Genomic DNA, 16,823 nt, shown 5'->3' with positions numbered 1-16,823 from the left:
GTAAACACACAACGTATGAAGGTATTTAGCAGACTCTAATCCGCCCTCACACACAAACACTTTTGTACCCTGAGGTGCATGCAGGTTTAAAATACAAAGACAGTATCTGCCTTTGGCTACATTAGAGAAGCTACCCTGTTCAAACAGGACACATCCTGGATAAAACATCACAGAATAAACACGAGGCGAAGAGCCACCCACTACTACCAGCACCGATAACACCTTCCTCAGAAGCGCACAGTAAAATGTTTCAATTTGCTCCTAAATACCCCCAGTGTTTCAAAAGACTTGAGCAATTCTGAATGCATTTTTTATTTGATTTAGGCCTACCTTAAAAATCAATTGCTCACATATTAGTTGCTTCAAAACATGCCGTTCCTGGCAAACATCGGAACAAACCTTTTTGAACAAATATGCACGAAAGCATCCTATTTGTTCATAACTGGAAAAACAAACACATCCATGTGTTCATGTATTTGGACTTATGTTACTTAGCCTGTGAACATTTCCATAACTCTATTGACACAGGAACAGTTTCTTGGAATTATTTATGGTGGAATAATCTCAACCATCATTTTATTTACAAAAACATAGTCCTGATTCAAGGTCCAGTGACTTTTTATGGACCTTTTAACCTGAATTCATGAATAAAGTTCCATGCATTTGAAGGATTGGTTAATAATAACAAATGACAAGAACCCAGACTGAAGTTTAATGATCTGAGAATTGCTGCAGCCTTGCCTACGCAGTAACAGGAGTACCGTGGGTACTCTGCTGTGTGCGACTGAGAACTTGAAGGTGACAATGCATTGTGGGTGGGCTGCCAATAGGGGTCCACACCAAATGTCTGCCCTCGAGCCCCCCAACAGGGTAATCTGGTCATGCATGTGATGGCAAGAGTACTATCTCAAAATGAATGAAAAAACAACATGGGGTTAGGATTATTTTTGTCAACATTCTATTCAATGGTTAAACATTGACAGTTTAAACTCATCGCTTGTTGATTGTTGTTATAATGTGAATTCTAAATGAGGCTGAAAATAGTACTTCCTTTGCGATGCAGTACCAAAAGCCCAGATATCTTTCTTCCTCTATAATTGATGGTACATTCATGTTTCGAATATCACATGTAGCACTTTGAAAGTTTGTGATTAGGGGAACATTATGAGTCACTTGAAGGGCCAGCGGTTTGCTGACAAACTGCACTGAGGGAGAAATTGAATCAAAGAACCTTTGACTCAGCGCTGCATGCTGATTGACACCTGTGTGCGCCACACTGGCCCGCTCGGATGTGCGTATCAATGCTTCAGCCTGTGTGTGCACAAGTGTGTCTGACACACACTCCTCAAACAGAGGGGGACCCTGTTCTAGCAGACACAGCCCAGGAAGCTTAGCTGAGCCTGATGAAGAAAGAAGCCTGTGTGTGTGTGTTTGTATTTTATGCCTCACAAGAGCACAGAAACACACAGACAGCCACACACACACCTTCCTCAGCTGTGCTGCAGGTGAAAATCGGGGACGCTTCCACCAGAAGAATTATATTTATCCCCTTTGATACATTTATGGGTCAGCTGGAGCAATGATTCACCAAAGCTTCTTTACTTCCTTAACACTTCAAACACACACTCACTGGCATGGCCTGCCTCAGCTTCTTACCTATGTACCTATGGCACAACATGTCTATCTGGATTTGGACGTATAATGCATAATTAACACTTTGGCTGTCACATGAGACTGGGCCCATAAAGTCGTCAAGCCACTTTCAACACAACAGTGAATAATGGTTGTTCGTGTTTACATCTGTATGTGTGTGTGTCTGTGTGTGCGTGTGTGTGTTATGCAATGCTTTGTTTCATGGCAGGTGGATGTGCGAGAGTCCCTGCTGGGATAAGGCCAGATGTCATCGGGAACTGCAGTTTAAATGGACTTTGCCCACTTCAGCAAAGACAAACCTCCTCTTTCTGTTTTCACTGAGAGCAGCAGGACACACAAAGCAATCTCTATAATTAGTCTATATACTGCAGTGAATGAGCATGGATAAGCTAAACTTGCCCAAATCACATTATGGACCAATAGAAAACTGAAATTATGTTAAACAATGCAAACATCTGATAAGTCCTTTACATTTTAAATGCTTTAAAGTCTCCTCTATGGGGAGATTCAGTAATATCCTGGACTAAAAAAAAAAGCATTCATCACATCACATACTCACTTGATAGTGTCACTGGCAATGTATAATATTGACAAGAGGCAATTTGCAGTAGATAGCCCTTTTTGCCCTTTAATGTTTAATTATCATTGAATATTGTTAAACTGTAGAAATGCATTTGAGCATATTAAGAGAAATATATATACACGTCTTTTTTTCCCCCATATGGTGTTTTCTTCAAGATGCAAACAAAAGGCTATCACTCAGGGTTTAGTTAAATGTGTCAGGATTATTTCAGTGTGTGCAATCTTTAAAATTCTAATTTTGGCTACATTTTTAAACCACATTGTCAATACGTTACACTGCCTCGCCTTTTACATTTTGTGTTTAATAAAGCAGGACATCCAACTTACCTTCCCAGAAAAGGTGAGGGGAAAGCAAGGTCAACAGCGATAGTGTCCAGTGTGAGCTACATGTTATCCTCTCCTGGTTCCTGGTGATTTACCTGTTGCGGTAGAATATCTGCGGTGATCCGGCATCCAGGCTGGTAAATCTGGCTGCAGGAGAGGGAGGAACTGATCCAGCAGCCGGGGCGGGGTGGACTTGAAATGGGTGTCTCAAGATTCAATCCACACCAGATCCACACAGTGTTATGTTTCAGACTTCCGGATGTGATTTTCACAATAAAACCCCTTGTCGCTCCTCATATGGCAGTCTTCATGTTTTGATAAACGCATGTAACAACAAACAATAAAAAACGTATACGCAGAGGTGGGAAGTCACTAAGTACATTTACTCAAGTACTGTACTTAAGTACACTTTTGAAATACTTGTACTTTACATAAATATTTCCAGTTGATGCTACTTTGTTCTACTCCAGTAGAATTCAGAGGGAAATCATGTAATTTTCCTCCCATACATTTATTTTGAACCTTTAGTTACTATTTAGATTTAGATTAATTATGTGAAATATAATCAGCACTTAAACAAGACTTTAGTTTCACCTGAAGTAAATTCACAAACTACCCTGCAGTGTACAAAGTGATTAAAACTAGCTGCCCCTTTGCCAGCTTTGATTACACTTGAATGCATCAATAATTATAATAGAAACATATGATATAATATGATTCGGAAATGGACAATTTGCATAATAAGTACTTTTACTTTTGGTACTTTAATATTTTTATGCCAATATTTTTACTTGAGTAACATTTTGAATGCAGAACTTTTACTTGTAACAGAGTATTCCTACACTCCTACTTCTACTTTAACTAAAGTACAAGATCTGAGTACTTCTTCCACCTCTGCATCACTATTCAATGTTATATGTTTCCCTCTGCATATTGGCTGTTTATGGCATTGTATGTTCTTTATGTTAAAACTAATACAATATTTTAAATACAGGAACATTTAAACAACAACAAAAAACCCTAAGAGATGAAACCGGTGAGATTAGGTTTTTACTTTCTTTCATCTTTAAGTTGAAAAAATACACCTGGGATTCAATTACATACTTTACCAAAGTATAACTATCTACATTTTTCAAGTAAACGTTATTGGAGTAAAAGTTATTTTTTTAAAACCAAAAAAGGTGATAAACACTAATTGTTTAATAATTGGTAATCCATCTCTCTCCATTTATGCCATTAATATATTCATCTTTATCTTGACCATTTTAGATGGTTGTGTACGGGACAAGATCTAAAAGCTCTACCTCTCCTGGACAGACTTAAAAAAATAAATATGTCATCTGTAGTTTATTTAAGCATGTTTGATTGAATGCTTGCAAATGAGTGTATATATTATACATTATCATTGCTAGATTATATATTGAAAAATCCTTTTAAACGAGGTATACATTGTTCTTGAATCACAGAAGATAATTACATCGGTTACATAAACATACGCCAGATTCAAACAGTTTCAGCACAGCGGGTCATACTGATATGACTGCTGTTATTTCTGACCAACTACTGTCACAATCATCTCATCTAATCATTTGTCAGTACCAAGTAACAATTAACGACTTTGAAGGCACAACCCCTTGACCTCAGTGTTCCGGCTGTTTGAAGATCATTTCAATGGTCAGTCTTCATCAAAGAAAAATGACTGTTAAACATTGTTTGTGCTTTATTCACACGTATTACTGATATGCAAAGTGTTTTAAAATGGCTTTGGCTAAAGTTGTACAATATGTTGTAAACAGACCCTTTCCATCATTTCCTTTTTTCCCCATTTGGCCTATGTGATGAGTGAATCCAATGGAATGAGATGCAGATATCTGTAGTTAGTAGCATCGTTCTGGTTTATAAGCTGTGTAGAGTGTGGAAGGCCTTTGCTGCCCCTAAAGGAAACTAAAAGAATGCTGCTGGTGTAGGGCACCAGCTTCAGCCTATTTTATGTTTTGCATCAACAAGTTAACTGTCAGAACCTCACTCAACCTAAAACGTGTATTAACGTAAAATAAGTCATTGTGTGTTAAATACTCTTAAAAGCAGTGATGCTCAAATATGAAAGATCAGATAAATTGACACTAAGCAAATAAGTCATAAACCTATCCTATATAGTACATGTTCATTGGATTTGAAAAGAACAAAGAAGTAGATGGGATACATGAACATTCTTTATATCAAACATGTGTGGTGAAATCAAAATGAAAAACAAACTAATCCATAAAGATACAGGTATTTTTTACTTTCTATATTGTCGTTGTATTAGCAGATTTATTCAGTACTAACACTCATCTTCACCAATGTACACCACCACTAAAAAAGTAATTATACAAAATCTTGAAAATGTCACTAATCAAATATTTTTGAAAAATAGAGAAAACATAAAAATAGAAACAAGAAATATGGACATATGAACAAAATGCCCAAATGAAGGAAAACAAGACTAGAATGTTTAAGAATAAAGCACAATAATATTCTTTCCGCCAAGTAAAGTTAAGCGTCAGGATATCCAAGTTCACATTTTTACACATTTGGAAATTACCAAAAGTGGGCCACTGGCAGAAAAATAAATAAAAATAAAGAACAATTGTTCATGCTTCAACATATAATATGTAATAGCCGCATTTAAACACTTTAATCATACATCAATATTTGTGGACACTTTGAGTCTTTGTATTTACATTGCGATATTTAAAGTATACATTACAGCAACACATTACTGCAAGATCATCAAGTTCATTCTACACCAACAATTAAAACATTTGAATTACAATAAGGCAGCTAATGGCATTTGTAATGAAAAACACACATACCACTTATGTTAACCCTGATAGATACTTGGTTCACTTTCATTGACCACCATAATGGTATAAGTCAACAGGCACATTATCTTCCTCTTCTTTGATTAATGTGCTCTCATTGCCATGACCTATTATAACCATGGAGTATTCCTGGGATTCTTCTGTTTCCACTGGGACTGAATACTCAACATTTTCAAACTCCCATTCTGTATTTAAGTTAAAAGCTGTGTTCGGATGTGTAACGGACCCTTGTGGTGCACCCAGGATGTAATACTGGACATTCTCATTTTCTGGTTCTGTTTTCTGTCTTTCAGAATCTGGCAATGCAGTCATTAACGTATATCCAAAGGCTCCTGTAGGTTCACCTGGGACAAAATGCACAACGTCCTCAGGGTTTGACTCCGTTTTGACATCATCATGAAGAGGACAATATTTTTCCTCTGAGTCCGGTTCTGGTTTTATATTTCCATAACATGGATGCCAATCCTCCTCTTTGATTTGCAAGTTTCCTTGGAGAGGACTGCCACAACCATCACCCACTTGGTTCCCATTGTTTTGGACAATCTTCCTAGGATCGCTTTGTACCTTTGTGCCATCACGAAGGATCCAATCTTTTGTTTTGTAGCCTTCGAGAAAATGGACACAACTAACACCTGAATGGTATTTCACTTGGCGCACACAACGACCAAAGAGCCGACATTGCTTATTTTGGCTCTTCTCTAGATGACTTTGTGAAGCAAATAAAAATGGCAATTTGAAGATCTTGTTTACCTTACTGTATCTGTCATAACCTCTGAGCATGGCTTGGACTTTGGTCGTTACAGCTATTGAAAACTCCCAGCTTCTTCTGTGTTGGGAGCTAATATCAAAGTTATAGTCAAGGATGTCATACCAAGTGCTTGGCAAATAGTGTCCTCTATTTGTTTGTGTATATTTATTTATCTCCGACACTACAGCTTGGGTCAATAGCCTCAAGTGCAGTTTTTCTTTCTCTCCGGATTTTGTTACATCCAAATCCAAACCTATCTCCGTGCAATTGGGATAGCAGATCACCTGACTGCAACGCATCGTTTTTTGTTTTTTTCTATTGTATTGTATCTTATAAGGATTATCACTTGTCATTGTGTCTTTTTCCTTCTTTGTTTGCAGTGCCAGCTTTCTTTTTTCACGAACCTCCCTCCATCCAGCATCCTGAATCCGATCTCGCCGAGTCGATTTGCAAGTTGGAAGTTGTCTCTGAGAAGACTGAAATGGAATTTCAAAGACCTCATTAAACCAGTCAGGCCCAACTTTCTTTGGGGCTAAAGAGTAGAACAAACTTGCAGGACTTGTCCCCTGCAAGTCAATGTTAAAGTTGTGTTCAAGGATATCACCAATGATGTCACCCTTTGTTCCACACAATGATCTGGCAAAACCAACCACTTCCAACATAATTTTGCGAGTCAGTACATTGGTGTCAAGTTTATCTCTTGCTTGGTCTTTGTCAACAAACAGGTTCAAACCTGTGTTCTTGCAAGCAGGAAAGTATTCCACTATCATCTCCTCTATTGCAGAGAAGGAAGAGGACTGAACCTTTTCAGGCTTTGGTGCTGTGCAGTTTGCATCCCCAGAGACAGCGTCCGCCATGGTATGTGTAGGTGGATGATGCATGTGACTAGGGTCAGAGTCAACCTGACAAGTCTTATGACTTCTTTCTTGAAAGCATTTGGGGCAATATTTTGTAGGATTTTTTAGGCATATCAAGTCAGGCAGTTCAAAAGGCTTATTCACAGAGTACATTTTCATCCCAATTACTTGGGCCCTTATGTTTGTCCATATTTGCTCTTTAAAGGCCTCGCGATACAGTTCATTTTTTAAATCAAGAGGAAAATTATACTCCAATATCTCTGTGACGAAGTGCTTTTGGTCTGATATCAGTGCTGTGGCAAACGTATTCAATTCAACCATGATGCCATTGGTCAGTGATTTTGGGTCAAGGTTTAGTTTTTCTCCAGATCCTACATTGAAATCAATGCCTAATGTCCTGCATCTAGAGTAAGAATATAACGGACAATGTTCAGTATGAGGTGTTGAGAGAATTTGCTGTATACGATTTTCCCGCACTTTCCACAGCTTTAAATCTAGTTCATTTTTCTGTTCAACCGCAGAACTGCCTACTTCTTGGTATGTGATGGCAGTATGGGACGAACCAGCACTACATCCATCTGTATTAAGGTTGTTCTTTAATTTCAATTTCCCCCATAGATGTTCTTTTCCTAGTTTCTTTGGTCCCTTGAAGGGATTCACATAGCATGTTAGATTCCTTTGCTCCACTGTATCATGAATTCGGGCAACAATGCTTCTGGCAAGGTCAGGATCTCCACTTTGCAAATGAAAATCAAAGTTGTGTGTAAGAATGTCAAGACAAATCGGCTCAAAAGTCCCACACAACTTTTCTGCAAAGTTTGTCACTTCAGCCACTGATCCATTTGTCAGTTTGTTGATGTCCAGTTTATTTGGTTGACGATTGTTAACATTTAACTTCAGACCTATTTCCTGGCAGAAGGGATAGAGATCTACATCCTTCTGTGAAAAATATTCTGAAGTTTTAGCTTGTGAATGAGTTGGGAACCCGGGAGCAACATCACACTCTTCCATTTTCAATATGTTGCTGAGTTGAGGTTTTACATTGCCCATACCAGGGAGAATAGGAAGTACAAAAATCTCATTTGAGAATTTGCTCGCATCTTTAGAGTTTTCCAGCATTCTCACTCGATTCATAATTTCCAATGTGACTATGTTTCGCTGGTATTCACTCTGCAAGCCGAAATTAAAGTTGTGTTCAAGAATCTCCATGATGAAATCCTGCTTGGAAGAATTCATTGCCAAGGCAAATGTTGCAACTTCAAGCAGATGAGTGTCTCGCAAATTGTCAACCCTAATATTTTGCTTTGCACCAAATCCAACATGGAATTCAAGACCTGATTTCTTTGAGTTGTTGAATGGACCAAACTCGAATGTTGAGAGGATTTTTCTTGCACGGTTAGCACGCAACTTCCACAAGTTGTTCTCTGTTTCCATTTCTTCTTGTTTGACGTCACATTTGTTTGGTGTATTTCTTGAAGTTTGTGTTTGCACTTCAACTCCAAAACACCCTCTTTCCATTGGTTGATTAGCAAAGGGTGGGTTAAGGTTTGAGTTCTCCGTTTCCATTTCTTCTAGTTTCATATCACCTTTTTTTGGTTCATTTCTTGAAGTTTGTGTCAGCTGATCAACTCCGCAACACCCTCCTTCATTTGGTTGATGAGCAAAGGGTTTGTTTACGTTTGAGTTTACATTTGGTAAACTGGATGAGATGTCATTGGAGGTGAGGGAAGGCACGGGATGACCCAGACAACTTGATTCTAATTGTCCTGGGATGTCTGAGCTTAGAAAACAACCATTTGTTTTTTTTAAGTGATTCTGAATGCCTAGGTTTTCTGAATCTGTCATTTCGACTGAGTCTAGATCAGACTCTTCTAGAGGACAAGTGTAGTTTTTTGCTCTTGTTTTCTTTGTTTGCAGTGCAAGCTTTCTTTTCTTGTGAGTAGTTTCCTGTTTGCGGGCATACTGACGAAAAACATAAACTTCATTGAACCAGTCTGGTGTCGCTCTGTGAAAATACATCGTAGGAAAAAAAATTCTCCCCTGCATGCCAATGTTGAAGTTGTGTTCAAGGACATCTTTAATGATGATAACTTTAGTCCCACACAGTTTTTTGGTGAAACTGGCAACTTCATTCATAATCCCATATGTCAATACAGGTCGATCCTTTTTAGAATTTGGTTGGTGTTCGTCTGCAAACAGCATAAAACCGTTTTTTTTGGCAACAACGGTAGCTGTCCATTATCGTTTCCTCTCTTCCTAAGAAGGTAGAAGACCGATCCCTTACAGTCTTTTGTCCTGTGTAGTTTGCATCATCAGAGACAGCGCCCGCCGTGGTATGAGTACGAGGATGATGTATATGACTAGGGTCAAAGTCATTCTGACAAAGCTTATGACTTCTTTCTTGAAAGCATTTGGGGCAATATTTTGAAGGATTTGGTAGGCACATCAAGTCAGGCAGTTCAAAAAGAGTATTCATCAACCGACGTTTGGATCTCTTGACATTCATTGGTGTTACTTTTTTCCATAGTTGCTGTGTAAAGGCACTGCGATATAGCTCATTTTTAAAATCAAGATTCAAATTATACTCCAGTATCTCTGTGATGAAGTGCTTTTGAGCTGATAGCATTGCTGCAGCAAAGGTGTTTATTTCAGCCATGATACCATTGGTCAACAATTTGGGATCAAGATTTTGTTTTATTCCAGATCCTACATTGAAATCAATGCCTAGTTTCTGACATCGAGAAAAAGAATAAAGTGGGCAATGTTCTTCATGGGGTACTGAGAGGATTTGCTTAATGTGATTAGCTCGACATTTCCACAACTTTAAATGTAGCTCATCTTGCTGTACAAAGTCAGTAGATCTGCCTACCGGTCGGACTATTTCCACAGACTGAGAAGATCCATCACCACATGCATCTAAATGTGGGTTCCTCTGGCAATCAAGTTTTACCATTGTTGAGTCTTTTGTGGTGTCCTTTCCAGTTATATGAATTGCACAATTTGATAGATTCTGCTTCTCCACTATAAAAGGAATCCGTGCAAGAATATCTCCGGCCAGGTCAGAATCTCCACTTTGGAAATCAAAGCAAAAGTTGTGTCTGAGGATGTCAAGACATATCTGGGCAAATTTTCCACACAACTTTTCTGCAAAGTTTGTCACCTCAGTCATTGATCCATTGGTGAGTTTGTCAATATCCAGTTTTTTATTTTGCTGTGGATTGTACACATTTAGCTTCAGACCTATTTCCTGGCAGAAGGGATAAAGTTCTAAACTTTTCTGTGAAATATGTTCTGAAGTGTTAGCTTGAGAATGAGGTGGGAGCAGCGGAGAAAACGTGCGCTCTTCTATTTTCATTATGTTGCTGAGTTGAGGTTTTACATTGCCCATACCAGGACGACCAGGAAGCTCAAAAACCTCATTTGAGAATTTAATTGCATCTTCACAATTTTCCAGCTCTCTCACTCGATTCATAATTTCCAATGTGAATATATTTTGCTGGTATTCACTTTGTAGGCCGAAGTCAAAGTTGTGCTCAAGAATCTCCATGATGAAATCCTGCTTGGAAGAATTCATTGCTATGGCAAATTTAGCAACTTCGAGCAGATGATTGTCACGCAAGTTGTCAACACTGATGTTCTTCTTTGCACTAAATCCAACATTGAATTCAAGGCCACATTTCACTGAGTTGTAGAATGGACTAAACACGAATGTTGAGAGGATTGTTCTTACACGGTTAGCACGCAACTTCCACATGTCGTGCTCTGTTTCCATTTCCTCTCGTTTCATGTCACCTATGTTTAGTGTATTTTTGGAAGTTTGTGTTTGCGCGTTAACTTCACAACATCCTCCCTCATTCGTTTTATTTGCATTTGAGTTTACAGTTGGTAAACTGGATGAAATGTCATCTGTGGTGTGGAGAGGTGCAAGAATAACAAGACATCTTGATTTTAATTGTTCTGGAATGTCTAAGCTTAGAGAATTATTTGGATTGTTCAAGTTATCCTGAATGCCACAGTTCCCTGAATCTGTGAATTTGTCTGAGTCTAGATCAGACTCTACTAGAGGACAAGTGTAGTCGTCTGCTCTTTCTTTCTCTGTTTGCAGTGGAAACGTTCTTTTTTTGACAGTAGTTTCCCGTTTGCTGGCATTCTGATGAATAACATAAACTTTATTGAACCAGTCTGGCGTCAGTATTTGATTTGGAATCGTAGGAGAAAAATGTCTCCCCTGCATGCCCATGTTGAAGTTGTGTTCAAGGACATCTTTGATGATGCAATTTTTAGTCCCACACAATTTTTTGGTGAATCTGACTACTTCATGAATAATCTCGTTTGTCAATAAATTTGTGTCAAATTTATTTGTTGGTTTGTCTTTGTCCACAAACAGGATAAAACCAATTTCCTTGCAAGAAGGGTATTTGGCCATTATCGTTTCCTCTCTTCCTGAGAGGGTAGTGGACTGATCCCTTGCAGTCCTTTGTTCGGTGCAGTTTGCATCACCAGAGATTATGTCCTCCATTGTTAGTGGATGAAGATGATGCATGTGACTACGGTCAGAGTCATCCTGAAAAAGCTTATGACTTCTTTCTTGGAGGCATTTGGGGCAATATTTTGTAGGATTTTCTAAGCACATCAAGTCAGGCAGTTCAAAAAGCTTTTTTTTCCGATAATCGCTAGAATCCATCTTCTTCAAATGTGATACGTTAATTTTTCTCCATACTTGATGGGTGAAGGCCCTGCGATGCAGCTCATTCCTTAAATCAAGATCACAATTATACTCCAGTATCTCTGTGATGAAGTGCTTTTGTGCTGATAGTGTTGCAGCAAATGTGTTTAATTCAACCATGATGCCATTGGTCAACAATTCTAGATCAAGATTTTGTTTGAATCCAGATCCTACATTGAAATCAATTCCTAATTTCTTGCATCTAGAGAAAGAATAAAGTGGGCAATGTTCTTCATGAGGTACTGAGAGGACTTGCTCAATCTGATTAGACCGACATTTCCACAGCTTTAAATTCAGCTCATCTTGCTGTCCGAAATCAGTAGATCTGCCTACCTGTTGGTCTATTTTCACAGTCTGAAGAGAATCAGCTTTACATGCATCTACCTTTTGGTTGCTCTGGCAATCCAGTTTGACCATCATTGACGAGTCTTTTCTTGTGCCCGTTCCAAGGATTACACAATTTGATAGATTCTGCTTCTCCACTAGAAAAGGAATCCGTGCAAGAATATGGTCAGGATCTTCACTTTGAAAATCAAAGGAAAAGTTGTGTCTGAGGATGTCAAGACATGTCTGCTCAAATGTTCCGCACAACTTTTCTGCAAAATGTGTCACTTCAGTAATGGATCCATTGGAGAGTTTTTTGATGTCCAGTTTTTTTGGTCGATGATTGTTAACATTTAGCTTCAGACCTATTTCCTGGCAGAAAGGATAAAGATCCAAACTTTTCTGTGAAATATGTTCTGAAGTGTTAGCTTGAGAATGAGGTGGGAGCAGTGGAGAAAACTTGCACTCTATTTTCATTATGTTGCTGAGTTGATGTTTTACATTGCCCATACCAGGACGAACAGGAAGTTCAAAAACCTCATTTGAGAATTTAATTGCATCTTCACAATTTTCCAGCTCTCTCACTCGATTCATAATTTCCAATGTGAATACATTTTGCTGGTATTCACTTTGTAGGCCGAAGTCAAAGTTGTGCTCAAGAATCTCCATGATGAAATCCTGCTTGGATGAATTCATTGCTATGGCAAATTTAGCAACTTCGAGCAGATGACTGTCACGCAAGTTGTCAATACTGATGTTCTTCTTAGCACTAAATCCAACATTGAATTCAAGGCATTTCATTGAGTTGTGGAATGGACCAAACTCGAATGTTGAGAGGATTTTTCTTGCACGGTTAGCACGCAACTTCCACATGTTGTTCTCTGTTTCCATTTCCTCTTGTTTCATGTCACCATTGTTTAGTATATTTCTTGACGTTTGTATTTGCTCTTCAACTTCACAATGCCATCCTTCAATTGGTTGATTTGCAAATGGTGGGTTTGCATTTGAGTTCTCCGTTTCCATTTCTTCTTGTTTCAAGTCACCTATGTTTAGTGTATTTTTGGAAGTTTGTGTTTGCGCGTTAACTTCACAACATCCTCCCTCATTCGTTTGATTTGCATTTGAGTTTACAGTTGGTAAACTGGATGAAATGTCATCTGTGGTGTGGAGAGGTGCTTCTTGTTCCACGTCTGACTTGTTTGGAAAATTTATTGGAGTCTGACATTTCTCCTCAACTCCACAATGCCCTCCTTCATTATGTTGACTGTAAGTCGCAAGAGGTGGAATCACATTTAAGTTATCAGTTGGTAAAGTGGATACAATGTAATTGGTGGTAAGGAAAGGCACATGAAGACAGTTTGATTCTGGTTTTCTAGGAATGTCGTAGCCCAGAGAACTTTTGGGGTTTTGTGACTGATTCTGTTTGCAAAAGTTTCCTGAATCTGTGGCTTTGCCCAAGATTAGTTGAGATGATCCCAGGGGATAAGAACAGTTTCCCTCTGTTCCCATTACTTCTTGCTCCATGTCACATTTTTTGCCAGAGTCTGAGTCTGAATCAGACTTTCCTACAGGACAAGTGTGACAATGATCTCCCTCTGCTGTTCTAGTGCTATACAAATGAGTGTGATAAGAGAGTGTGTTTGTTTCCATGTCTCTTTTGCGCCTTTTGATTGCCTGTTTACTTTTTAAATCAGACTGCCTTCTTTTTGTCACTTCCTTAAACTGATATTGCGGAGCTTCCATATCAGACAGAGCTGTTTCTCTGTGTCTTTTGAAGGGATTTGTCTGGAATGAAAACAGCTCAGTTTTAAACTCTGGGCTTATTTTGGTACCAATGTTGAGAAATCTCGTTCTTTTCTTCAGCAAGTGCGATATCTTGAACAAAGCTCGACTTTTTTCTTGTTGGCTTTTTAGATCAAGTTCAAAATTGTGCTCCAAAACATCCAGAACAATAGGGCTGTAGGATGCAGTGAGAATTCTGGTGAAGTGAATTAACTCTAACATTATGCCCTTTGTCAACAAACCTGGCTCTAGACTTTGTTTTGACCCAAAATCAAGGTTCAGACCAATTTTCTCACAAAAGGGAAACAACTTGGAAAAATCATCATCTTTTTGTTTCTCTGCTGACTGTGCTTCTGAAAACTTGAATTCATCTTCATAGTCACTGTCATCACTTTGTGCCCTATCCATCTCTTCCAAGAGACTTTCTGCCTTAATGCAATCTTTGGATGTTGCGTGTGAACACTGTAATTCCTCTTCATGTTCCCAATCATCAGTGTTATCCATCTCCACCAGGATACTTTCAGTCTTATGCTTTGTGGATGCCATGTTCGGTTCATTGCTGCTCGAGCATTCTGGATTACATGGTGTGTCAAAGAGAGTGAAAACTTCATGTTTATCTTTAGGAGGTTTCCTAATCAAGTTTTTAACTTTGTGCATAATTCGAGATGTAAAATCAATCCGCTGTTGATCATTTTCCAAATCAAGATTGAAATTGTTCTCAAAAATGTTTGTGAAAAAATGCCTTTTACTCTTGTTTACTGTTTTAGCAAAGTCACAGACCTCAAGTATGACCCCATTTGTCACTAAACCTATATCCAGTTTTTGATGGTTGTTGGATGCTACATTAAAATCCAATCCAATCCTATTGCTGCAATGGAAAGGTTCTGGATGTCTCGAATATTTGTCGACACACATAATGCGCCACTGCCATACTTTGTTGGTATCCATCTTTTTGTTTTGTTCTTCAGACAGCAGTTGTCCTTGTTTTCCATCTGCAGTGAATTCACCTACTGTTCTTCTTTGCCTTGTATGTTTTCTTTTCCTGTATTTAGTTAGAAAAAAGAATGAAATTATATAAAAATGAATCACACTATTTTTTAACCAAAGTATTAATTATATAATATTTATCAGACTAAAATACCAGATATCTGACACTTAGACCCTTAGTTTCTCAAAGTACTCTGGTTACTTGTGATAGGCATTAGGCAATATCTTTGAGATAATGACCATTTATTTTATTTTATTTCTTTCTAATACCATACATTTTGACTATGAGGGGCATTTTCTTGTACACTAAATTAATACCACATTTTCAAAAAACACAATTCTACTTGCAGTAAATGTATATAGATGTCATCTTGCTACATACCTTGTAAGACATTCATCTTGAATAAAAGCTCTTCCAAGTTTTCTAGCCCACACTGAATGACTGCTTCCTATGTGGTCATCCTCCAGACAGCAACGAGACTCTTCTGGTACAGTGCTTCCATGGATGAAAAAACCATTTAAAAACATGTTTAACAGTGGTGAAATTAAGTATTCATAATTATTTATTTTGTAAAAGTTGTACAATTACAATTTAGAAACACTGTTACAAGTTGAAACCCTAAATTCAAAATGTAAAGAACTAAAGTATAGGCAACAACATATACTCAAACGTACTCCAAGTTACAGTACTTATTAAAATCAAAACATTATAATACTGGATACAAATAATTGATTCATTAGCATGAATCCATCAGCGATCGGTCTACTAATGTTAGAAGGAACAACAAAACAATCTTGCAAGTAGGCAGAGGTGGAAGAAGTACTCAGATCTTGTTCCTAAGTAAAAGTAGAAATACCAAAGTGTAAGAATACTTCTACAAGTCAAAGTCCTGTGTATTGCAAAATGTTACTCAAGTAAAAGAATAACACATTTTGGCATCTAAATAAACTTAAAGTATCAAAAGTAAAAACACTCATTATGCCGTTTGGCCAATCGGCCAACATCACACTCCTAATCGTTTTGATTATAATTAATGATGCGTTTATCAAGCTGGTTAAGGTTGCACTAATTCTAGCCCACTCGAGCTGGTTTCTCCAAAATTACCTACCCCACCTTTAATTTACTGTTGGCCAGTGGCCAGCAATTTAATTTAATCCTGGTGCAACTAAAGTCCTATTTAAGTTTGTAGGCTATCATTAATCTACATCTGCAAATGTAATGAAGGGATTACACAAATGCTGTGGAGCAAAAGTACACTATTTACCTCTGAATTGTACTGGAGTAAAGTACTTACATTCAGTACTTTAGAACTGAGTTTCTTACCACCACAGCATAGGTTTACTGTAATGGTGATAGCTATGAAGCTTTTTGTCATCACAATGCCAACCTTTGACGGTTGACGAAGAACACGCAACTCACATTTTCGACTTTCATTGTTTATGATCTCATACACGATAACATCTCAACCAAATTCCAGCCGCCATGCTTTCATTGTGACGACGTTAATCACAACCGAACCGCCATGATCGAATAACAGCGAAACAAATGGTTGTACACGTACCAAAGGTAGGATGAACACTCTCTGAGACTTTATCCTTCCTTGTTAACATCACGTAAGTTGTCCCAAAAGATGTCTTCTTATATGAAATCCAGCCAAAAAATCTCTTAAATGCAGAACAGTCGATGCACAGCTTTCACAGGAAGCGAAGAACAAAGATTTGAGCGGACATTTCAAAATAAAAGTGTCACCATAGGCGATCAAAACGGGATTTGTCAATGTGCACAATTAAATGATTACATATTAAGAATCAATGTAATCATTCGTTATTTCCCCACACATTGTTTGATCTTGCAGTACTTGTATATGCTTTAAATCATGACATTTATATGTAAGTTTAAGTAACTCATTTCCGGTGGTAATACTACTGCCCTTTTAAATGTCACAACCTTAAATTCTTTAAACAATAATTCAAGG

The 16,823-nt window shown here is 38.0% G+C and overlaps 2 protein-coding genes across 12 annotated transcripts in view; both read right to left on the bottom strand.

Annotated features, from left to right (window-relative positions):
* Window positions 1-2,777, bottom strand: part of LOC117538535 (intersectin-2-like) — a 37,318-nt gene extending 34,541 nt beyond the window's left edge. For 9 of the 10 annotated variants that reach the window (XM_034204328.1, XM_034204331.1, XM_034204330.1 and 6 more), the window contains exon 1: window positions 2,563-2,746. The gene's annotated coding sequence lies outside the window, so the exon portion shown is untranslated. Of the gene's footprint in view, window positions 1-2,562 lie in introns of all 10 variants that reach the window. The other variant, XM_034204329.1, reaches the window with a different exon arrangement.
* A 1,982-nt stretch (window positions 2,778-4,759) lies between these two features.
* LOC117538530 lies at window positions 4,760-16,549 on the bottom strand. 2 transcript variants are annotated; one of them, XM_034204307.1, is made up of 3 exons: window positions 16,410-16,549; window positions 15,230-15,343; window positions 4,760-14,902 (listed from the first exon to the last, which is right to left on the bottom strand). In XM_034204307.1, exon 3 carries the CDS (start codon window positions 9,228-9,230, stop codon window positions 5,451-5,453), a length of 3,780 nt encoding a protein of 1,259 aa, XP_034060198.1. In that variant the 5' UTR covers window positions 9,231-14,902; window positions 15,230-15,343; window positions 16,410-16,549; the 3' UTR covers window positions 4,760-5,450. The 2 variants fall into 2 exon arrangements, with proteins under 2 accessions (XP_034060198.1, XP_034060197.1); XM_034204306.1 differs by lacking the exon at window positions 16,410-16,549 and adding an exon at window positions 16,268-16,290.
* Window positions 16,550-16,823: the final 274 nt, after the last annotated feature.

The sequence above is a fragment of the Gymnodraco acuticeps genome, unplaced genomic scaffold, assembly GCF_902827175.1.
Source record: "Gymnodraco acuticeps unplaced genomic scaffold, fGymAcu1.1, whole genome shotgun sequence".
NCBI classification, from domain to species: domain Eukaryota; kingdom Metazoa; phylum Chordata; class Actinopteri; order Perciformes; family Bathydraconidae; genus Gymnodraco; species Gymnodraco acuticeps.
This window is presented reverse-complemented; position numbering and strand designations above follow the sequence as displayed.